Genomic DNA, 23,986 nt, shown 5'->3' with positions numbered 1-23,986 from the left:
TTTTATGTAGTTTATCTACTAAATATGTTTAGTAAATAAATATTATATGAGGGATAAGTAAAATGTTTATGTAACTAACCACAAAAAATAAAGATTTTAATGTTACTGCTGTGCTTATTTCGATGACGTACTTTATATGAACCTTAATTGGTTTTCAATCACGTTTTAGCTTGCCTTATCTACGTGATCATCTTTAAGTGTGGAAAAAACGGGCTTCCATTTGACAAAACCACACAAATCAGTCATTCTTCAATATACATGTCACTGTCAACTTCTTAGAACTTGGGATTTAACTTATTACCTTTGTGTACGTGCACTGAAACACATTCTCCTTTTAGTATATCGTCAGCTTATGACGTTTGAGATGAAAAAGATTACCAATAACTGCGATCGGTCATAATTTGTGACGTGTGCCTAACGAGGTTTGATATTGAAAAACCACTGACTAAGACAAAATATCCGCTAAGGAATTATCTAAAAATAATATTAGTTGTGTTTCATTGCTCTTATTCGATGTCCTTTTTACGAAATAGTCTCGATGTCCTTTTTTATTTACAAGAATCTTACAGTCTTATTTTAGATCCATTCTCGAATAATAAAATTGTAACTTATTATAAGTTATAGCATTTTATTTATTATGACTTATAGCATTTTAGCATTTATGAATTTACTTTTAAATAATTCATATTCGTATTATGTTATTAATGTTTGCTGATCATTAACAAGCGACTTAACAAGTCGAAGCACGCTTTGCGGCACATTAATAGCTGTATGGTAAATGTTTTACATTTTTTACCTATGTTTAATAAATTACTAATTTTCTTATTAATATCTATAATAGACACTAATTATAATATGATGAATTAAATATCACTAGTTTCAGCATAATGGCCACGCTAGTTTTATCAAAAAGACTAACAACACAACAGAAGAATCCACTTGCGATAAAATTATTCTTGTGGTTGCGTCTCAAAAACTTCAGATATCTTTGACACCGCTCCAATTTACAAGGAACAAAACAAAAGAAAAACTTTCTTTGACATTTGACTCCTCACACTATGAAAAACGTCAAAGGAGCAACTTGAGCACGTTAAAGGAGCAAACTTACTGTGTAGAGGTCGTTCAAGGGTGTTAAATGAAATCCATGAGTGCATTTTCGAATACGAAGGAACTTTATTTGACCAATAACAGACAAATATTTCGTAATTCAATCATATATTTCTTCTTTAACATTTTCGAACAGTTGTCATTATTAGATGAAATAGTGCTTTACGATAATATCTTGCGTGATATGAACTCGATAATAACATTTTATTAGTCTCAAATGTGCACTTGATTAAATTTAGAAGATATGAAATCCGTAATTTGTAAATATCCGGCAAAGACAGTTATTATATGATATTTTAATATAGAAATATTAAGTAACATCAGAAAAGTTTTTATTTGTATATTAAATTCTCATAATACGAATAATAGAAAATATGAATACATTTCTTAAGATCACAAATTCAACACTCACACCTAATACTCAAATATAAAGGACAATCACGAATTAAAATACATTTGGATAAACATTATTATATAGCTGCACATGATCATTATATATTTATATCCTAAACGCGTATTACATGGTCGTTTGGTAGATAACATTGATAGAAAATCTTAAAAATAATACATTAGATAAATCTCTAAACAATTTCAACTTAAAATTAAGTTTTATTTCTAAAATAATACAGTACATGATTACAGTAAAACCTAAAATATTTTTATTTACATTGATAGCATAAAATAAGTTTAAGGTACCACATTCTGTACAACATTTGGCAATACAAGCATTACAATATATATGATCGTTGTTGATCAGCGACTCCACAACGAAATCAAAATAATTTCCGAAATATTTAGCGACTAACTAGACTAGTTTAAATTTTATAATGATTATCTACTAACAAAATATATTTTTAAATATTGTTAGCAGTAAGTGGACAATATTTTATTTTATGACGTCAATGAAGGTCGTTGATAATGTAATATTATTATTAAATGGAATAAAATTACATCTAAATACTACATAATTGGTAAATTCTCATTATTTGAAATGTTTTAAAGTCAATATACTTGATTGTTAAATTGTGAAGCTTTCAAGTAGAACTTGTCAGATGGTAATGCATTTTGTGCGTTATTAAATATAAAATCACCCTGCTTGGAATTCTTTTAAAATAATTTTACACATATTTATAAACATTTCAGCAGCCTCTGCGAGTGAGCATCCAAAAATAATAATACTGAAATGGAATGTAACTCTGGCGTGGCTAGTGAGGACTATGTACAATAAATTCAAGATCCATTACGATGCACAACCTCCGTAGCGACCGACCGGCCTAAACGATGCTTGACCAAAGCCAAAATAGATATAATTGACTCTTTTTAATCAGCAATATAAATTGACGACGCTAAATAATGAAAATTCCTTTAAAATTCAAGCTTTGAAATTGCCGACGATGAGGGTAAAAGAGACGAAGTATCCATATGATTAGTCGAAGTCAAGTCAGTTGAAGTATTTGATGCGCTAGTCGTGGGTGTAGTCGGGCTAGGTGAGCGTACTGGCGTGGAAGCGCGAGGATCGGCGTCAAGGCTGCGCCGCCACACGGTTCCTGCGAGCTGACTCCCGCGACGCAGAGTGAACCTCAGCAGTGCGGAGGGTGATGCCGAAGATATCTTCATGGTAGCGGTTCTCTTCCTACATTCAATTTAAAACAGTATAAAGCAATGCTCAAGGTAGCCAGCGAGAGAGTTTGTGTTTACATAATAATTTAATTTGAATACAGGTAAATAAAAAAAATATCACGGGGAAATACAAGTTCCAATCATTTAGGTATAAACATAAACTAATTATCACACTATCAAGGATTATAACGGTATCAACTTTACGCATCACAAAAACTGGTTCTCAAAGTCAAAATAACTGTGAAACTTTTTGATTCAGAATGATGACAAAATATTCTAGGACGTTATAAAAACCTAATAAAATTAACATAAAAAAGTATCAATACAGACCTTCAGGGTAAACATGAAGTTCTGCACTTGTTCATCGTTCATATTGCCATGTTTCTTTATGATGCCTTTTAGCTTCTGGTGCACGTCTTCTGCCATCTTGCAGTCACCGCATACGTAGAAATGAGCTCCTTTGTTTACCAGTAACTCAAATATTTCGGAACCTTCTTGTTCTGCTAACTCTTGGACGTACATCTAAAAATAACCAGTGTTAAAAAAATAAAGCTGGATATTGCCAAACTAAATGTGTAACCGATATTGCAAGTATTTACGTACCTTAGGAACATTCTTCTCTCGGGACAAAGCAAGGAAGACCTTTGAAAGAACTCCTTCTTTCATAGCTTGTTTCTTTTCTTCGCGGTACAAATCCATATTCTTTGTTCGGCAACCGAAGAATAGCCATACAGGACCAGCGTGGGAGCGAGAGAAGTAGTTTAGTTGGGCTCCACGGTGATGCCAAAATCCTCGGAAGGGAGCAATACCGGTTCCAGGCCCTATTAATATCAAAGGAACCGATAGGTCCTCGGGAAGGTGGAAGTTTGGAGCGCTTAAAAAGAAAAAATAAAATTAGAACCAATTTACTTCATCTAAATATGAAACTTTGTTAAATGTTTTAAAGTAAAAATAATACCTTCGAATAAATAAGTGAACTTCATCACCAGGCTTACGATCCATGAGATAATTCGAGCAAACGCCATAGTGGACAGGTCCTTCGCCATCTGTTCGAACATGACATCATTGTTTTACTTCGTCTAACCGCATCATAAATAGTAAACTGATTAGCCTTCCATATATTAATGTCGCTAATATTAGTCGACTCACCTATCACATTGTTTAGAACGGACGTCGTCAAAATTAGATCATATTGTAAACTCGATTTAAATGGAATCAGTGATTTCAGTTTTAAAACACGTGTGGGAATCGGCAATAATAAACTATGAGACATTTAAAACATTACAATGTTTATGCTGAAAATGAAATTTATGAACTAACCTCGTGTTTTGTACGTGACTACAGCGACGGTCAGGTGAAGTCGTTTTGGGTGAGCTATCGGAGATGATGAGATAGAATAGAATCTTGGCTGCAGAGGCGAGAGTAGAGCTGCGAGTAACGAGGCACTGGGTCTTGCCGAAGGGAATTGCTCCAATACTTCTGCTAAAGTAGGGAAGTTGTAATGACGCCAATCTTCATATGCTCCTGGGTCCTATGAGAAACAAAATTTGTGAGTCACAACACAATACTAAATTTACCTCAACATTCTGCAATATACTATTAATACTAACGGTAGCTAAAGTATGAAGTTGCCTTGCTTCTTCATCATTTTCACATGTTTTGGAAAGGTACTGGAGCAGAATAGTTGTGGGTGGTGTAGTGATGTCCAGGAAGCGTGTGAACAGATCACGAACACTAACAACTGGAAGTCTCTCATGTGGCTCCCAGGATTTCACTGGCCCTGTACATAAAAAAATAAATTAGTATTGGTAAGGAAAAGTAAAATCATTTTAATTCTGGTGTTATTTGCTTACCGCTTGATGTGTGAGTCTCCTTCATCAATTGCAACTGTATTGGTTCGTCACAGTCATCAACATCCTTCAATCTGGCTAGTATACTGTCCACCAGCTCTTTGCGATTGCAAGCGATTATTCCTACGTGATCTCCTGGGTCATATTTGATTTCCTCCTGCAAAACAATATTTATTTAATATTTTTGCTTGGTGGCAATTGAATAAGTTATTGATCGATTTTATAAATAAAATATTAAGGTGATAGGAGGCTATTTACCCTTGGTTCCATATCAATGAATATTGTGGAGCGTTCAGCAGAGTCATCTCCCAAATCCTTATTAGCCCTCACGATGCAGCTCACGAATTTCTTGTTAAGAGCCGATTTCAGGGCATTTTGCAAAGTAGGAGTCTGACCAGTTGGCGTCGCAAAACGTACTGTTTCCTCACTGAGTGCAACTGTACCTAAAGCCCTCTTAGCTTCTTGTAATGTTTCATCGTCATCCAAACAGAAGGTCTCGCATGATACCTGGTAACATAAAATACGTAAACTATACGGTTTATCAGGTGATTTGGTTGCTAACGCAATAATTAAAGTAACGATTAATTGGCTAAATAACGTAATTACTTCCCATACAAAAATATCTCGAATTTCGTCGAAATAATCAATGGTAAAAACAGTACCATCATAGGTCAGTCACCATTTTAACGAGTCATTGCTAAGAACTTACGTTAAAAACGTTAGAGGCCCACTTCCGGAAGGCCTGGTCTTGTCCGCACATCTCGTCGCCGGTCGCAAGGTCATGGATTCGTTCCCCTCCGAGGTCAACGAGCAACTTGTCCACGTACTTGCCGAAGTTACAGAAATTCGGATAAGCGCTTGAGCCGAGTGCGAACACCGCGAAACGGACGTTGCTTAATGGACCAAAACTGTCTATGGATGTGGCATCGGTTGTACTCCCTATAGCAAAAAGGGAGGTATAATAGATATCAGACATCGATAAAGGTCATTATAAAGTTGGATACAATATTTAATTGTAAAATGTAAGGAAATTGTTTTTACCTTTCAATGATTCCAAACGATTCAGTTTTCTTGGGTTACCAGAAACATATCTTTGCATTTCAATTTGGCTGTTAGCTATGAAAGATTTTGGTGTCAGCATTTGATTCCTAGAAATAAATATTAAGTTTGTAACTTTGACATTCAGATTTATTTAAATGAATCTAACAAGATAAAGTTTATTTTATCTTACCCAGCGTTTTCTTCAACTTGATCTGCGTACAGCAGTTCACAAAGATGTTCTCCGAAAGCCTGTAAAAATGATTGTTATGACATACAATGCTTTCTTGACATAAAACTATAAAATCGTATAAAAATCTCGAGTATATACTTACAACGCCGTTCTCAGGTGCATCACCGTTACCAAAAGTCGATGTTACAACCAAAAGAAGAGCTTCATGCTCAATTGATGTGATGTCATAATCAGCCATGCAGTGGACCTAAAAGTTAAATATATTGCAATAACTCGAAAATCTAAATTATCCCTATTCTGTACTATAAATAAAACCATTATTTCAGTGTTAAATGATTTCGACTTATTACGTACTTGAGCGTTGAAAGCGTGTCCAAAGATGACACCCAACTCCTTGGCGTATTGTTCAGATTTGCCCGTCTCGGTTGCATACAGGATAGTTGCTTTGATCCTCTTAGAAAGGGCCCGTCCAAATAGTTTCGATGTGAACTTGACAGCGCGAGCTATTTGCTTGAAATGGAATTTCCTATTGATGGGTCTTTTGCCGCTTATTGGCTTTGATTTCTGCCATTGGTGGGTCTTCCATGCGGGCTCCTATTAATTATAACCAATTAAATAATATTCTTTAAACTATATTCTGATTTATCAAAATTTATAAATAATGAAAGTTCGTTTCATCGTACCTGATATTCGTAAGAAGGTCTCAAATTGTAGAGTGCCATTTCTTGATGGAAAACAGGAGTGACTGAGCCAGACATTGGAGGCACAATCCAGATCCAGTCAGCCGGGCAACCAGACCTGTAGATATCATTAATTTAACTTCTTTTCCAGATTTTAACGTTTTGTCGAAATCAGGAAAAGGGTAGTAAAAGAGTTGTCACTGATCAAAAAAATACTCCGCGGAAATGCGATGTTAATGACAAAGGTACAGTTCAAATCAACAGTGGTCATGCGTGACAAATAAAACGTGACTTCCTTGAACAAATTAAAGTAGTTATTCACTGTTTGGTGTAAATCGAAGAATTTTGATCAATTAAAAAGTATCTGAAGCACATTAAAACACCTCATGTTGTTGTCAGATATGAGGTACTTATGTATACTAATAGGCAATGAAGTTGATGCATAATTATGTAAAGATCCATAATAAATAAATGAAAAACTAATTAAAATATGATAATCATCTCATAAAGTTAACTCATTACAGGTTGCAGAGATTAGAAATTCAACTCATAGAGGATCAATCGTTTAATATTTTAATTACAAAGACAACATTATACATTGAATAATGCATGAACTAATATTATAATGAACGAGCTGTCAACCGGGTGCAGGAGCTAGTATTGTTGTTTACATAACATGCCGTAGATCATTTGTTAAGATTAAATATTTTACTCCCACTCAATGTTATGTGTAAAGCTTGTGAATAATTAACATTTAAATGATTGTTAAGTATGGACATTGATTTTAAACTAATTTGATATTTTTTTTAATTTTATTAATTAATTCTGACACGTGTAAAGTGTTAAATTTTTCAATCGGGTTTAAGACCCGTTGCATTATAATATAACGAACAAAATATTTTAGAATGATTAAAAAGCACAATATTTTATGTAGTAAAAGGAGCATAATCCAATAACATTATACCCAAACTGTATGGCTATAAAAAAAACGTCAGGGATAGAAACAAAAATAGTAGGTTATAATAAAATTAACTTTGATGCACAACACGCAAGACCCTCGAAATTATCTCGTAATTTCTGAGACCGTGACAAATGTAATCATGAACCCGGGGTGGGCGTAAATTGAAACAAATTTTGCTCGATTAGCTCACGAAATTATCCGGCCATTTTAGCCACATCCTATTGTTACAACGTATTTGTGGAACTGAATCAAAGTTACGCAGTACAAGTTTAATTAGACTATAAAATGTGACGTGTGGCTACCAAACGTAAAACGTGTATAAACAACTAAGTGATTCATTGTTTGAAGTATTTGCTTTTTTGAACATATCCTACGCTTATTTACGACTTTTTAAGAATGGACGTTTGTCGGTATAATCTATCAGATTATTACTTCAGAGTACAAATTTGATTTTGCCAATCACAGAAATGTGCTGCATACGTTTTGACGTGTCATCTTTTTAATTAGGCTCATTGAATCCGTCACGAATTATAATTAACATGATCCGATGTAAAAATAGAAAGAATAAACTAGACCGTTTAATCTTGGACATGCTTTATTGATTAATTAATGACCACGCTCACCCAAAGACGGGGAACATTTTTTACAAGAAATGTTGGTCATATTTAATCTTATGACTACATACCAAAAACTCTAAGATGATACCAAAACTTAAGTCACCTTTAAAATTGTATGAACACCCATCCCGTGCAGCATTATAAGATCCGACGTAAAAACCTAATCCATTCGTCGATATCCTGCACATCTCAAATAAAAAACCTATAACCGTAACACAGAGAATGATTGTACGAATTTTTAGACACAGATAAATGAAGTGACGTAATCGATGTACAGTCGCGTGGTAAAGTAGGAAACCAAAACAATCACACGATATTTGAAAATAATCAAACGCGTTGTTTGTTATTACGTCCTTCTGTACACATGTCTTAGTTATTGTATGCAAGGCGCTGGTGTTGACAGCTTAATGATGAAGCAGGTCTGCTTGTAATTAAGTCCAGTTTTCTCATCCGCAATCTGTTTACTACACGCGGTCGCGACAATGTCGAAATGTTGTGTTTTTGTAGTACCGGCTACGACAACCACGTCACTAACTATTTTTGCGCAAAGATCTGTTTGTTTTTTAGATTAACGTAATGACATATTAATGTTAATGTTCTCTACAAATGACTTCTGTTGTGTTAATAAGGTTAGAAGACAGCCGATTAACAAATATTTTTATTTCATCACTTTTAAACAAAAAGTAATAGAGAATACTTCTTTTCTCTTTAACTATACCAAAGAAGGTTGTTATTTTCACACACAATTGAAGGTTTGCAGATATATTAAGCGGTAAACGATTGCTCATTTGCGTATTTTTAATGTATTTAATGTGCCGGATCCGGATGCCTTGGCACAGCGACATTAATCTGATTATCTGTGTTTATACTACGGCTTTTAAAACAACAATTTAACAGCTTGTGGGGACAGGGCCGACCATGCTAGCCGGAAAGGGGGACCATAGAATTGTATGGACAAGTATTTTTGTCACAAATAACTCATTGAATGACGTTTAATTGTATTTGTGAATAAATAATGCAATTCTTTATATGATAAGCGCAAAAAATATCCCTAATCTATTAAACATATCCGTAAGCATATATTTTTAAACTATATTTACGTCAAAATGTTTCAAGCTCCTGTCTGTACTATCATAGCACGCACGCGTGATACAAATTAACTAACAACTAAACATTGTTACGAATGTCCACCGTTGAAATATACTTAAATTATTATGCAAAAAAGTGCCATACCTTTGTCCACGTTTGGTCTTAATGTTTAAAATATCTTACCTCAATCTATTCTCGTTATCAAGATGTTTGATGAAGCTCTCAGAAGCGGTGTGGTGGTCTACAATAGCGGCGTTGGCCAGTTGAAAGCTGTGTAGAACGGCAACGTTGCATTCCACCAGAGCCCTGTCCTTCCAGAGAGTGACTGGAGTCCTTGTATCCAGACCCATTCCTTGTGCGATTTTCTGTTAGAGAGCAGTTATTTATTACGATTAAAAGTCAAATTAATGGCTTACAGCAAACCTTTGCTGTTTACTGTAAGCCAATATTAATTTAGACCTATATGTGAATGTTTTCAATTATTGCATTAACATGACAATGCAATTAATGGTTTTAGTAACAATAATGCGATCAACAGTAATGAGGTATTAAAAGCAGCTTTCAACTCATTATCAATTTCGATGTACTAATTCAATTCGTATCTCGTTTCAAATCGAACTCATATTATAAATTGTCACATCACTCTCACATTTCGATGAGTATGGACATTTGGGAATACAGGACGTTAATAAAATCAGCAAAATTGGAAATAATTTTAAACATCCCAAAGCTGGTATTATGAAATCAAGAGAGGCTGTAATTAGTCGTCAATCACGCGACCAAAATTTCAACCACATATTGCGTGATGTCGGTGGCTGAAATTCTAACGCAAACACGGATTCATGCAAACATGAACATTTCATTCTATACGATTAACAGAACTATGTAGGAAGTTTCAGCTTCTAATATGTTACCGACTTACAAAATATACTAGAATATTCTGCCTTGGTAAAATCCACTCGAACTATTAATCATAATTTAGACTTATAAGTGTCATATTTTGAAGTTCGTAATATTATAGGGAAGAAAGAAACATTATGTAAATTAAATTCCGATTTTGTAAGATGGAACTTCTAAAAGAAATAAAAAGTGGTGATAAATCCGTGACCGTAGCCCAATTTAAATAATATACCTAATATAATTCATATAAACAGTGTGACGTGTCTTCAATGTCATTTTTAAAAACCTTTATTTTGCAAAAGGAAATGGCATCTAAATATTAAGAAGAAAATCCCTAATCTATTGAAGGTTTTGATCTTGACCTGGAGAAATAAAAGATGATTAATCCTCTTACCTCCAGCATGTTAAGTCGGTTTATGTCACAGAAGTTCCTGCAGCCGATCTCAGTACTCATGTACCAGCCGTTGAACGCATTGGCGGTGAACTCGATACCTCCGCAGTCGAAGCGCATACCGGAGACAGCAGGCAAGGCGTACCAACGGAGGTTCAGGTCTTCGAACCATTTGTACCTAACGAAAAGTTTGAAATTAGTTTCCGAATTTCATCTGATTGAAATTTTGCTATAGATTAAACTCTACTTCCAATTATTTTAGTAGAAGCATTGGAAAGTTAAACTTAGAGTAATTTCGTTCTATATGCGATGTCTTTTAGTCTCTTTTTCGTAAAAATAACATTTTAATGTGTAGGTATATTTGTCTTGTAAGACTAACGATGTGATATCGTGTTACGATTTAAGTTTCCTGTTGAGTCGTTAACTTGCTTCGTGCTGAGAAAAATGTTTAAAGAATAAAGATCATTGCAAAATCTCACAACGGAAACAAAAGATTCATGAGGAAGAAACACAATTTGAAATGTATCGTCAGGAACAAGGAAAATAGCGGTCAATTACAAAGGAATTACCAAACGATAACGATTTACTAATCCTTTGTACTTGCAGTTTATTACACGTTAACGCCGGTTAACATTATCAATAGCAATACATTATTGAATAGAGCCGGATTTATAGCCGATAAACGTAGATTGGAGATCACTGGACCACACTTTTACGATAAGCAATCTGCGTTGAATGGATGTCGTTCCTATATTTGCACGTCTCTCGGCATTATATGCATTCTCAGACCTTTTTATGTTGGCATAAATCCTTGATGGAAAATAAGAACGACGTGTGTTGTCATGTAATACATAGTTTGTACCGTAAATCTGGGACATTTTCGTACGCACCGGGTTTTGCTATTATTGAGCAATTTATATTTTCGAAGTTTGTTGGTTTCTGTTTTATTTTTGTCTGTGGGTCATTTAAATGTTTTTTTTTTATCAAAAAGATATTCTAGCAATCAATTGTGCAAACGTTTCTCGTTAAGTATTTTTTGCTAGTTCAGGTCGTATTTCAAACTTTCTTTACTCCACTATTAAAAATACGTTACAGCTTTTTTCGATATTTTATTTAAGTAAGCAATTTGTATTCCTTTTGGTATTTATACTTTCAATCACTCTTTTAATGGGCCATTAAAGAAACAATGTATCACATAAATTGTATAGGAAAATATATTATGTAGTTTCAGAATAGCGCTTTTAGGCGTCATGTATTTTCTTGATCCCATTTAAGTTTTACAAACTGGTCCGTTGGGTAAACTGTATGTAAATCCAAGTACATCTATTGTTTCTTGAAAGTATTTACATTTGCGTAAGGAGAAACTTGATTACGTCAAATTGTGTAATGAGTTCGAAACGATTGTTTTACGCCAAGATTTGTTGAGAACATTCACGCAATATATGCTGGAAGAAAATGTCTCTAAATTAAAGTAAAACATAATCATGACTAAAGTCTGTCTAATTTAGTTTCGTGCTACGATTACTGTCGTCCCCAAATCGTCGGTTTACATAACAAGTGATGTGGAAACGTTAATAAATTTTATAATTCATGCGGATTTCGTGGTCGCGTTAAATCTGGGTTTAGCCGCGCTGATTAATTATAAAACTATGTACAATTTCTTTGAAACTACAAAAGACTATGACGTTTATTTGGAACGTGATGGAGTGCGAGTCATAATGTTTATACAGATAATTTCTAAGAATCATCTCGCTGATTGATTTCAGATATTAGTGTTAATTTTATCGCTGTTTATTCTTTGCTTGTAATATAACGTCGTGATTTATTGCGGGTGTCGTTAAATGTGGGAGAGAATAATGTCATCAGAGTGAATTTACTATAAATGATATTTGAGTTCAAGGGTGGATTCATTGTGCACTTCGAGGTCTTAATTTACTCCGTCCATATGAAGCAGTAGAAAGCACATCAACCCTATTAGCCTGGTAAATTGCAAATACACTGATCTTCAATAAGTTCAAATACTTTCAATACCAGATAAATTACTGATTTTAATCAAGAGATATGAGTAATTTATCGGTATGATGACTTAGGCATTGACTACATTATAGACTTTAAACGCTATACAAGATTGCTTTCGAAGAAGCTCTAGATTTTTATTTTTGATTTTGAGAACTAAAGTCTAAAAATTCCATACTGAGCTAACTCTGTTAAAGTTATTAGAGGTGCAATTGAAATATCCTATTCAAAACTCATATCGATGACAGAGTCATATTTTGTCTCTCTATATGTAGATAGTCAACGAAAATAGCTACAAAAGAGTTTAAAAAGCGACTAATCTGAAACTTACGTGGGATGGGTCATGAATACTTCCATGACAAGTTCCCTCGGGATCTCGAAGTAGTCGGGGTCTTTTCCATTAGCCGAGAGCACGAGGGGCAGGATGTCCCAGGCGGTACGCGCCGGTTTCCAGCCGAGCTTCAAGCAGAGCTGCAACAATTTATTGCGATAAGTTTTGTTCGTGATGTCGATTAAAAAGGTCAAGTGAAATGTATTGGCTTGAAGGGTCTGTCTGGACAATTGGCGTAATTGAAAAGCGTTGTTGTTTGCGTATGTGTTTAAGTTCGATATTATTTACAAATTTTATCGTTATGTAGTTTACGATGAAACTGTTCATTACCGCCTTTGGCTGTCATTTCGTATTTCTGATGCAATTAAAGATTTTGTGCTCAATGTCTATCTTTTCATTAGGATTAGTCAATGTATTTATTTAAACCAGAGCTGAAGCTGGTAACATTAACAGCAAATTCACAGATCTATATTTGGTAATAAATATTGTTATCTAACACTAAAACCGATTAGTTGACCAATCACCCGTCTAAAGCAGAATATCCCAAATTAGAATAGTCACACGTAATCAGCTGTTGCATGTAAACAAACCCGATAAACAATACTAGTGTAAACAATTAACTGGACAATACAGTTTTACTATTGTGTGCACAGAGCAGGTGCATGCACAACGAGATATGTCAGTCATTGAATGATTTATTTGTAGCGGACCCAATAACTGAATGTTTTTCAATGACCATCAATCGTTACTGTACTAGGTTTTGCAAATAGAATGTGCAGATGTAAAGCTCGTGTTTGAAACGATTGAAATGAATAGAAGAAATATTGTTATGTGTGTTGTAAATTGTTGTTGTGAAAACAAACGATTTAAATCGGTAACAAGTAACGAATTCCACTTAATAACAATAGAATTTATTTTTTCGACTGTTATTTAAATTGTTACTTTTATCTTTCAAAGAAAGTATTATTCATATTGCAAGAGTAAAACCAAAGAGTAGAGTGGAATCCCAACAGTTAACTTAATTTACAAAAAAAATAAAATACTTGAAATATTTTTGATAAGATATTTCATTTTACGTTCTTTGAAAATAATCTAATACACCTAGTGCTGGTCTTTTCCAATAAGTACTAGTAGTTTATTACCTCAGTAAACTCGCAGTGCATTGGGTCTCCGAGAACAGTACCGTCTGGTTGCTTGTAACCAGCGTAGTTGATCAGCTGGCTGTTCCATATTCTGTAGTCGTGCTTGCCGTCTGTGCGCTGAGGGAACACTGTGATGGCCGTCCTAATAACACAGAAGAAAACATTAGTTTCATTCAAGATAAATATACCTCGTGGTCCCTGGTTGACTTATATTGGGTAATGATTAAGAAATTGAAATAAGCCGAACCTAAAGCTTGAAGTGAGACATCTTAATGGTATATCTAAATAACATATGGCTAAAGGGACCAAACGAACAGGTGCCTAGAAGCTTACGGTAGAGGCCTTTGTCCAGCAGTGAGACACTAACGAAAATAATTCTTTTTATTTATTGTTTTATACCGGTGTCATACATATTGTTTTGCCAAAATATAAGAAATATAACTATTCAAACTCAGTGTAATAGTATAATTTCGGACTATTTACAGACATATAGGTTTCACAGTAAACCACTAAATGCACGAACAATTACTCATCCATACTAATATTATAAATGTGAAAGTAACTCTGTCTGTCTGTCTGTCTGTCTGTCTGTCTGTCTGTCTGTCTGTCTGCTACTCAATCACGCCTAAACTACTGAACCAATTTGCATGAAATTTGGTATGGAGATATTTTGATACCCGAGAAAGGACATAGGCTACTTTTTACTTCGGGAAAATTACGCATTTCCCGGGAAATATCAGAAAATTCAACGAAGTCGCCAAAAATCAATATTATAATGACATTGAATTAACAAAATTCCGTTGCCATGGCAACTGTTTTAATGGCGGATATGCCTTAGCGCGACTTCGTTATACTAAGAGATATAAATAATTTTGAGAATATTTTTCGTGAAAAAAAAAGCATATTTTATATCATCACGCTACGACTAATAGGAGCAGAGTAGGTAACAGTAAAAAGTGTTACAAAAACATGGAAAATTCTGACCCATTCTCTCTTATGTGACGCAAGCGAAGTTGCGCGGGTCAGCTAGTGATTAATACAGACGTATCCTTACCTAATATTCCCTTTATTGGTGCTGTATTTGATGTGGTTGCAAAGCGCCTCGAACATACCACTCGTGGTTGTCACTTGCCGGCAATCGAATATCTGCGTACAAACCGTATAAATTACTACAAATAGTTGAATATGCCAATACAAAGAAAGGATTTACTTGGAATTTCGATTGGTTTCAGTGATAAAGAACTTCTTGGTTGTAAATTGGAATAGGCAGTTTGGAAAATAAGATTTGAGTACTACTTAGTATGTATTTCATTTAAGCTAGTATTATGTTCAAAGCCTCAAGATTAGAACCTTATTGAATGAAATCTAATTTTGTTCGTAGTTTGGGAAGTAAAATATCTCATCATTGTAAGCAAAGTAGGCAAAATAAATTTTATTTTTCGATTTCCCCATACTAAAAATATATCAAGTAAATTCAATTCCGGTATCGATTTTTGGTATCGAGAATGCTAATCATATCGGTAGGTAATCATCGTGGCACCGCTCTGGCTCGTATTAACACGTTGAGGGTGCTAACTAGAGCTCGCGACACGCCACTGGTTTATTCTCAACATTCTCCCTATAATATTGTGTTTGCATACAGCTTTGTAAAGATGCAATAAAATATATTCAAAAGCTAATTCAATTCATAAGAACTTATGTTATATTGATACTAGCTGACCCGGCAAACGTTGTTTTGCCATATGAATAAAAAAAATGTTACTTAGGGGTATGAAAAATAGATGTTGGCCGATTCTCAGACCTACTTAACATGCTCACAAAATTTCATTGGAATCGATCAAGCCGTTTCGGAGGAGTATGGCAACGAAAACTGTGACGCGAGAATTTTATATATATAGATAGAGATAGAACATAAATTTATTAAATTGAAAAATTAGATTACGTACATAGCTTGGTTGTCAACATTTTCGAAAAATATAGCACGGAGGCTGTGGTTCCAAGTATACCTCTAGGGATAAAGCCTAGACGAGATCATAATACATTATGTATTACATATGTTTTGTCTATGTAATAATGTACTTTTGTTATGTGTCCAAGATCCGACCGTCACTTCATCATAGTATTGTACTGCTGCCCAAAACTATGTATAATGTATATACTTCAAGCGCAATGACAAAAGTTTTGTAGTAGTACCTTTGATAGTTTATTTCTAAACGCATTTCTTGCAATAATATTACGAACAGCTATTTTTAAATTGTCAGTTCAGAAAATAGATTAAAAATCGATTATGAGTCAGCTGTTATTAAAATGTTGACATGATTAAAAATAGATTTCCCGCATCACTGAACGTGAATGATGCGTAAGTTACTATGTTTTTACTATTAATAGCAATTTCGTGGGACGAATTAATATTTATAGCAATTTTTACAACATAGGTTTAAAATAAGAGCCGTGAAACAATAGGGTATAAATTTTATGTTGTGTAAATCATGAAGCCAAATTCTGTTTTTACTAAGGCTTTAATTTCAGTTATAGTTAATTAACTACACGAGTTTTATATAGAAGTAAAGAAAGCATTTCTTCTTTTATTTTTGATTTATTCTGAGTAGAAAATAGTAGAGTTTCAGAATAAGCCAGTGAAACCGCGAGTCTATAATCAAATCGTTCGTCCCGATTAACCGAAGCAATCTGTTTAAGCCGCGTAATTACAAAACGTACTCGCTAACATCACAAGGACTTAGCAGCCGGGTCCGGTAATACCGATTTAAGTCACCCTCATCCTTCGCTAACCGAGACCGAGTGAATGGAAATGAACGAATGAATTAAAGTCGTTACGCCGTCGCCTGAACGTTCTAATTACGAAAATATTGGAATTGCAAACTTTAAAAATATGAATTCGTGTAAAATTATACAAATAAGGCTAACAATATTTAATAAAACTCTTACAAGTAAAACCTATTGTAAATGTAAATTACTAAGTAAACAAGTTCGATCAATTATTCTTTTAAATTATTAGCCAAATGTTTAAAGCCTACTGCAATATATTTTAAGATAGTGAAATGAACGAATCAAATTGTGTTTATTTAATATCTAGCATTATTTAATTAAGATACCTAAATTCATCAAATGATAAAATCGTTACTTATTAAACAAAGCTTAAATAGCTCCACAATGTTGAAACACCTGTGCAAACTTTGAAAAAATGATTATGTATTTATTTTATTACATCACTAACATTTTGATACAAATATTACCAAATAAAGTTTTCATCAGATTTAAGAATATAGGGGTAAAATTAACTAAATAGATCGCGTGAAACTTTTTTCCATAAAACATCATTTTCAACAAACACAATTGACATCATAGAAAAACCGTTCGAGAAAACTAAGTAGAGCCCTCACGATAAACTTGCCGTTAATTGCCTACGTTTTTTTCTCTCGCACTGCGAAATGGGAGTTTTCTCATTAGACTCGGCAAATTCATTTACCTCCCCGTTTTCTCCAAGTCCACTAAAGACGTTCACCAAGAACTATAATTGATTCTACACAGTTCAGTTTTGCTTCGAGTATTTTTAGACATCAGCTGAATTCTAAAGTGATAATGCGTTTATGGTTGTGTTCTTATTATGTCTAATTTTAGATTTTATTATCACAATACAAATATTAATAGAATGCCTAAACAATGCACAGACTGCATCAGATCTTCGTTATCATTAGACTCGTTATTATATAGGCTCGAGTTAAATGAAGGTTATTAAACTTAAGGAAAAGTTAAACAACAGCATCAACTATAATATCGATCAAAAACTTTTGTATTTACACAAAATGAAAACTTGAATTAATGTGTTTATGACTGAAATTATAATGTAAAACCAAACTTACTCTAGAATTAATTAAGTCTAGATATTTTTTAGTTACCATTTTCTTAGAGAAAGAAAAGTTTCGCAAACAACAATGACAGCTGAACTGTGTTGTCCATGAACTTTCACAACTTCATTAATAAATGCTCTTACATTTTCATTACATAATTTGCTCGCGCAAAAGAATTTCTACGAGCGAGAAATGCCTAGTCAGCAAATGTTCATTACAGTTTTTCCACTTGCTACAAATTGCGAACTAAATTTTCTAAACGCTTAATGATAATTATATTAGTACTTGTCGAGAATTGTTGTTCAGCAAAATTAAGGAGTGTTTGAAAATTAGCTATATAAAATAACTATCAGAAAACTATAGTGTCAGGTGTTTTTAGATTTATTTAGATAAAGTTTGTTCAAAGAGTTTTCTGCAGATGTTCCCATACGGCCTATATGTACCAAACTTACTTTATTTATTTCGAGATAAAATCTACATTATTTTTGTCACAAGTTACATAATAATATATGATCAAAACATGCTGTTGAAATTAACATTGATAACGATAAGGTGTGGACAAAGTGACGGTAGCATGCACGTTTATAAAACGTGTTACCGGGAACCGAACTACTGTAATCATTAAAATAACAAAGTAACGAGAAAGCATATACTCAACACAATATTGACTTTACGTAACTATCAAACAATGTAACGAATTATATACTGAAACTATACCGTGTTCAATGAACCTAATATTGTATCAGAAATAAATCCAATCATATTTTGAATATTTAAAGCGGGTAAATGATATTTTGAGGTTTCCGTAAAAAAGCTACACCGGTGCTACAAAGCTTATTTAAAAGCAACGTTATCATTGTCGCAACAAAGATTATGACGCAACTTTTATGACATTCTAATTCTGCGCTTGTTCCGGGTATTATTCGTTCTTCCCTTTCCCATTTTTGGGCATTAAGTATATCTTATTTTTCTTGACTACTTCATCCGAGAAAAAAATTTAACACATTATAACATGTGAAGACATCACAAATATTTGTGTAATAAAATTATACTTTAATATATAAAATTAACATTTCAAAGTCGTACCTGTAACTTAGACCACTGTATCCTGCCGATGCAACGAGCAGCGTTCCTCCAAGCCAGTTTAGCGCCAAACACCAGTTCAGTAGTGGTCAGCTGGTAAGTACCAGTCTTTGCCACTTCCTCCTGGACTGCCATCCAGCGAGCCTCGTGTGCTGGGGTGTTGGCTCTGCAAAAGACAATTTAATCAATACAAGATTACAAATCTTAGTTGATCATAGACCTACCTAGTCTCAATAACATGTTCAGAGGAGTAACGTTTTGTGTACTTGATAATAGTGATAATTGAACTGTATATCTCCGGACAGATTCTGATATGCCATTCAAAAATCACTAAGGGTGGTACTATCTTTGGGCAGACTATGTCAATGTTGGCAGATTATCTCATTAATCATTTACAGAATATAAATGTATTCAGATTCATATCTATGATATGCGCTCTCATGAGCGCTAGCTGCTGCGATCGTTTTAAAGCTTTTCTTCCGTATCGAGCTCCGGGTTTCAAGATTTAAATCCCTTATTGTTAGGTGATAAAATTACTGTACCTTATCTGACTCAAATAAAACTACCTACCGTTTTACGCGTTGTTAGTATTAGAATTATTATATTTATGTCTTGGTATTAATAAAAGAGTATTACTTTATCTTTGCTACCGGTTTAATAATAGCTAAATTGTTTTCAGGACAAACAGGATATTACTTTGTAGGCTAGCTATGTAATCTCGTCCTACCCTTCCCTAATTTTATGGGGCGAATAAAGTCTTAGTAATGCTCACAGATCCCCCTAAAGCAATTTATGAGTAGGTACAGTAAACGGCAATCTATGTTGTCATTGGTCAACTATTTTAGAAGTAGATAGTAGGTAATTAAAATCATTTAATTGTATGAAATCATTCAAAATCTTAAGAATGGTATTTTTTTAAATAATGTTCTTATAATATTATTTTATTACGTAGGTAGTTAAGTTTTTTTACGTTTTGGTTCCCAATGGACTGTCCACTAATAATTGAATGGATATTTTTAAATGCATGGGGCATAATAAATTAATTTTTACTTAAATTAAACTTATTATATAAAGGTCAAAGGTGTCAGAAAATTTGAAAAATCATGGCATTTTCTTCCACCGTATAAAAGAAACAATGACTGTAGGTGTGAGAACGCCGTGCCTACATGAATAGCTTGCTCCTCTCAAAGGTATTACCATAATGTTTGTGAGGAACAAAAGTTATTTTTTACGATTATACGGTGCTATATTATTCTTTAAGAATAAAAACTTTTTATTCTGATTCAAAATTTTCTTGAGTATCATTCTACACGATAATTTTGATGATATTTGTACAGTTGATGTTTCGTATTTGAACCAGTTTACGTTTAAATTCAAGTAATTTAAACTTATTGACTTCATCACAATAATATGGAGCACAAAAATCTTAAAATACTTACATAGGCGCTGTCTCCACGAGCGAGAGAATCGCGGCGATATTATCGTCGTACCACGTATTTCTATACACTCTCTATGGAACCGTCTCCACACGGCGATAATATCGCCGCGATACGAGTGGCAACGAGCGTGCGAAACGTCAATACATACATCGTCGCTAGTCGGCCGCGACAAGCAGCGGGTCCGCCGCGCGATCGCGACGAGCGCGCAGCGAGCGCGCTGTCAAATGCAGCGTCATTTATTTTCAATGTTGCCTCTTGTTTCGAGAAGCTTTTTAAACAAGGAAAACGCGGGAATACCGTTACGAGTCGCCGCGGAATCTCTGCGATTCCATTACGACTCGCGACGATACGCGGCGGAATTATCGCTCGTTCGTGGAGATTGTCCGACGATACAAGGGCGGACTCGTCGCGATTCTCTCGCCCGTGGAGACAGCGCCATAGACGCGTATTTTGCAATTATTTAACAATGCACCCAATTCAAATTACAAAGAAAACTATATTTCGTAAACTTCATATATTATGTATTTCAAATATCATATTTTTTTCTCCAAACACAGATTATTTTATAGTATTAATGTCGCGATAACCCTATTATCCCATCTTGTGTAACTATTACTAAACGAGTGTGTAAATGCTTACCCATCGGTGCAATGATATGGGCTAACAATAACAGTGCCCAATAACCATTATCATCCCATCGTTAAGCAAACAGCTCCTACACATTCCTACTCTCCCTATTTCCCGTTTTCATTTAATCGTTTTGCGAATATACACACGTAGTCATTCTATCTTTAGTTCTAATTTTACCCCTGAGCTCCCGGAATGTACCTATCTATTTTTTTTTAAAGATTTCATTTTAAAATAAAAATAGCAAAGTTATTTGTGAATCGATCAATTATTAATTTCGATTCCCTGGACGGGAAAAAATATTTTTGAACCTCATAGTAACTGTCCAAAGTCAGTTTAGGACCTATTGAATACTAAAACATGCTCTTTCCTATTCATCTACTGCAAATCCTAAAAATACAATTGGCACAAGCAAGCCAAAAGCTCTCAATTCAATCTTCCTATAGTCTGTCTGTTCGGTTCCACGTAATAAACACATTTTGATCTTACCTGCGTATAGAAGCGAAGTACTGCCCCAAGAAGTCCTTGGCGTCTTTCAGAACTTCTTCTGGCTCCCTCGGCTGCTCCCCGCGGCCGGAGTACGCCATCATCACACTGCCCAGGCATACTCGGTCGTTGCATAGTGTGGGCTGTTGACAAAAGAAAAGACGTGAATAAGTAACGTAAGTAATAAATATTAACAGATAATACCTAGTTTATTTTGCCGAAGGATCAAGTTGAGCGACAAAAACTGAAAGTAATTAGAAAAACACAGACAAAAAAGTAATAAAAATTACTTCGAAGTAGTATGGTATATTCATGAATGCATGCTAGGTCAAGGCAAAAAAGCTTTACTGACTTACAAACTTTGACGCTAACATTATTTAACTTATTCAATGCCTATTTTGGTGAACAGTCATAACAAAATGTCTCAACATTCACTGTAACGATTTATATTACAACAAATTAAATATTATGTAGTTATAAAAATCTTTAAGTTATTAAAACAATAGCGTAAGCGCCAAAACAAATGACTGACGATTTTTAAATATTTTTTCTTTTTATGAACAATGACGATGCGGCGCCATGCATTTTTCCGGCCAGTTGCATATATTATGATTGCGCTTGCAATAAGGTTTCAATTATTAAATTTGAGACATTTAAAAAAAAAAACATTTCTTTTATTTATTTATTTGTCTAAAGATAGAAATAAATATGAGTATACTGTTATACTCGAAGTGTTTGCGAATTTTACGAGGTACTATTAAAGTTGTTATGTTAACACAAATTGCAGATCCGTATTGCTATTTAACAAACAATCACAAGTAGGTGAAATCTATAACAAGCTGGAGAACAATAAAGTTATGAACTCAAGAAAATATTATTTCAAAACAAACTGATGCAGCGAAAAGAAAATGAGATTTCAATCTAAAAGCAGAATAAGTAGTGCATTAGTATTCTTGTTGTAAGTATTGTATTGTATCTCGCTAGATAGGTTCGAATCTCATTAGATGAGAAAATAGATCTGCTATCTCTTGGAAATTCAATGCAACGGATACTATGAAACCAGTACCAGTGCTCTGTTTATTATCTGTTTTGTTTATTCAGTACCTAATAAATGCAGTTTATAGATATTGTAGACTGTATACAAAAGCCCCTTTTTATATAACAATTGTATTACACACATGTGTGTGTTACACATGTTTTAGATTTTGTAATTTTATGTGTAAGAAAGTTTTTTTTTTTAAATTAGGTAATAGTTATAGGATTCTGTGCATCGTTACACCCACGACAACTTTTGATTCTTTGCGTAACACATGACTATTACAATCACCTAGCGGAATGTGGCCGTAACATCAAGAAAACTGAAGTAAATAATGGGTGACTACTTACTGTGTATTAATATATTATTTGATACATACAACTATATTTAATGATAAACAATCGCTTAAAAGCCCTTCAAATCTAAAGAAACATATCCTAAAATATTAAACTGTAGCAATATCACTATCCTATTCTTTACCTAAGCGTGTTTTCCTCATAAAAATAAAGTTGTAAGTTCGGCCTCAATTACGTAAAGAGCAAGGATCACAAATCGTTCTGGCTCGGTAAATAATTTTACTTCGTGACTCGAATACTTATTGAGTGGAACATCTTTGTCGTGGTCAAAAAATACGTAGTCGGTTACTTCATTATATAAGAAATGTTTTGGAGGATTCCGTTGATCTCTTGAGATTTGACATTTACTAGGTTTGTGGCTTTGTAAGTTCTAAGCAGTTACGAACCACTATCAGTATATTTATTAAGGGTAAGAATGAACAAATATCGGATTGGGGCAGAGCGTATAAAACTTAAGTTATTTAAGGCCTATATACTTCAGTCTTATAAATAGATTTTCAACGATAAGAAATAACATACATTAGATCAAGATGTATCGAATTTAATTTGGAGTGAAACGTATATTTTCATACTTATGAATTATTTTTTAAGTTTCCAAAAATATTCCGAAGTCACTGAAATTTGTGTCAAAAATATGAAGCCTGTTCTTGGAAAATGCATGAAATAATATTAACCAAATTGCGAAAAAATCGATATTAGTATAGTTTAAATTATATAATATATTATTTGAAATACACGTGTTTTTTTTAATATTATCACTCAATTAAAGATTTTTCGAAGCGTTTATTTAACTTTCAGTAATCATAATACAAACACACGTAGTTTCACGATATTTGAGTTATTCATAGAATTTCAGCATTTATTTGTTCACGAGCTTATCATGTCACTCTAAAATTAGACGTTTTATATACGTCATAAAGGAAACCGTTGCTCCCGAAACTACTGGTTTATTATCTCAGAAATGGACGAATGAATTGACTGAAATTGTTTATTTTCAAGATATATTTTCTAATCTAATATATAAAATTCTCGCGTCGCAGTTTTCGTTGCCATACTCCTCCGAAACGGCTTGACCAATTTTCATGAAATTTTGTGAGCATTATTGACTAGGTCTGAGAATCGGCCAACATCTATTTTTAATACCCCTAAGTGACA

General features: G+C 33.9%; 1 protein-coding gene across 2 annotated transcripts in view; it reads right to left on the bottom strand.

The window, feature by feature from the left end:
* Positions 1 to 1,149: 1,149 nt before the first annotated feature.
* Nos (Nitric oxide synthase) overlaps positions 1,150 to 23,986 on the bottom strand; it is a 114,892-nt gene continuing 92,055 nt past the window's right edge. For both annotated transcript variants that reach the window (XM_076113170.1, XM_076113171.1), the window contains 21 exons: positions 21,443 to 21,582; positions 18,891 to 19,053; positions 14,990 to 15,081; positions 13,936 to 14,077; positions 12,794 to 12,933; positions 10,450 to 10,624; positions 9,339 to 9,520; positions 6,492 to 6,606; positions 6,163 to 6,402; positions 5,951 to 6,055; positions 5,809 to 5,867; positions 5,619 to 5,725; positions 5,287 to 5,516; positions 4,836 to 5,084; positions 4,581 to 4,734; positions 4,338 to 4,507; positions 4,048 to 4,258; positions 3,686 to 3,773; positions 3,331 to 3,601; positions 3,058 to 3,249; positions 1,150 to 2,740 (listed from right to left, as the gene is read on the bottom strand). In XM_076113170.1, the coding sequence (XP_075969285.1) occupies positions 2,630 to 2,740; positions 3,058 to 3,249; positions 3,331 to 3,601; positions 3,686 to 3,773; positions 4,048 to 4,258; positions 4,338 to 4,507; positions 4,581 to 4,734; positions 4,836 to 5,084; positions 5,287 to 5,516; positions 5,619 to 5,725; positions 5,809 to 5,867; positions 5,951 to 6,055; positions 6,163 to 6,402; positions 6,492 to 6,606; positions 9,339 to 9,520; positions 10,450 to 10,624; positions 12,794 to 12,933; positions 13,936 to 14,077; positions 14,990 to 15,081; positions 18,891 to 19,053; positions 21,443 to 21,582 (3,336 nt within the window). In that variant the 3' untranslated portion in view covers positions 1,150 to 2,629. The remainder of the gene's footprint in view (positions 2,741 to 3,057; positions 3,250 to 3,330; positions 3,602 to 3,685; positions 3,774 to 4,047; positions 4,259 to 4,337; positions 4,508 to 4,580; positions 4,735 to 4,835; positions 5,085 to 5,286; positions 5,517 to 5,618; positions 5,726 to 5,808; positions 5,868 to 5,950; positions 6,056 to 6,162; positions 6,403 to 6,491; positions 6,607 to 9,338; positions 9,521 to 10,449; positions 10,625 to 12,793; positions 12,934 to 13,935; positions 14,078 to 14,989; positions 15,082 to 18,890; positions 19,054 to 21,442; positions 21,583 to 23,986) is intronic.

This window comes from Anticarsia gemmatalis, chromosome 4 (genome assembly GCF_050436995.1).
Source record: "Anticarsia gemmatalis isolate Benzon Research Colony breed Stoneville strain chromosome 4, ilAntGemm2 primary, whole genome shotgun sequence".
Taxonomy (NCBI): Eukaryota; Metazoa; Arthropoda; class Insecta; order Lepidoptera; family Erebidae; genus Anticarsia; species Anticarsia gemmatalis.
The sequence above is the reverse complement of the archived record's forward strand: the minus strand, read 5'-3'. Positions and strand labels throughout refer to the sequence as shown.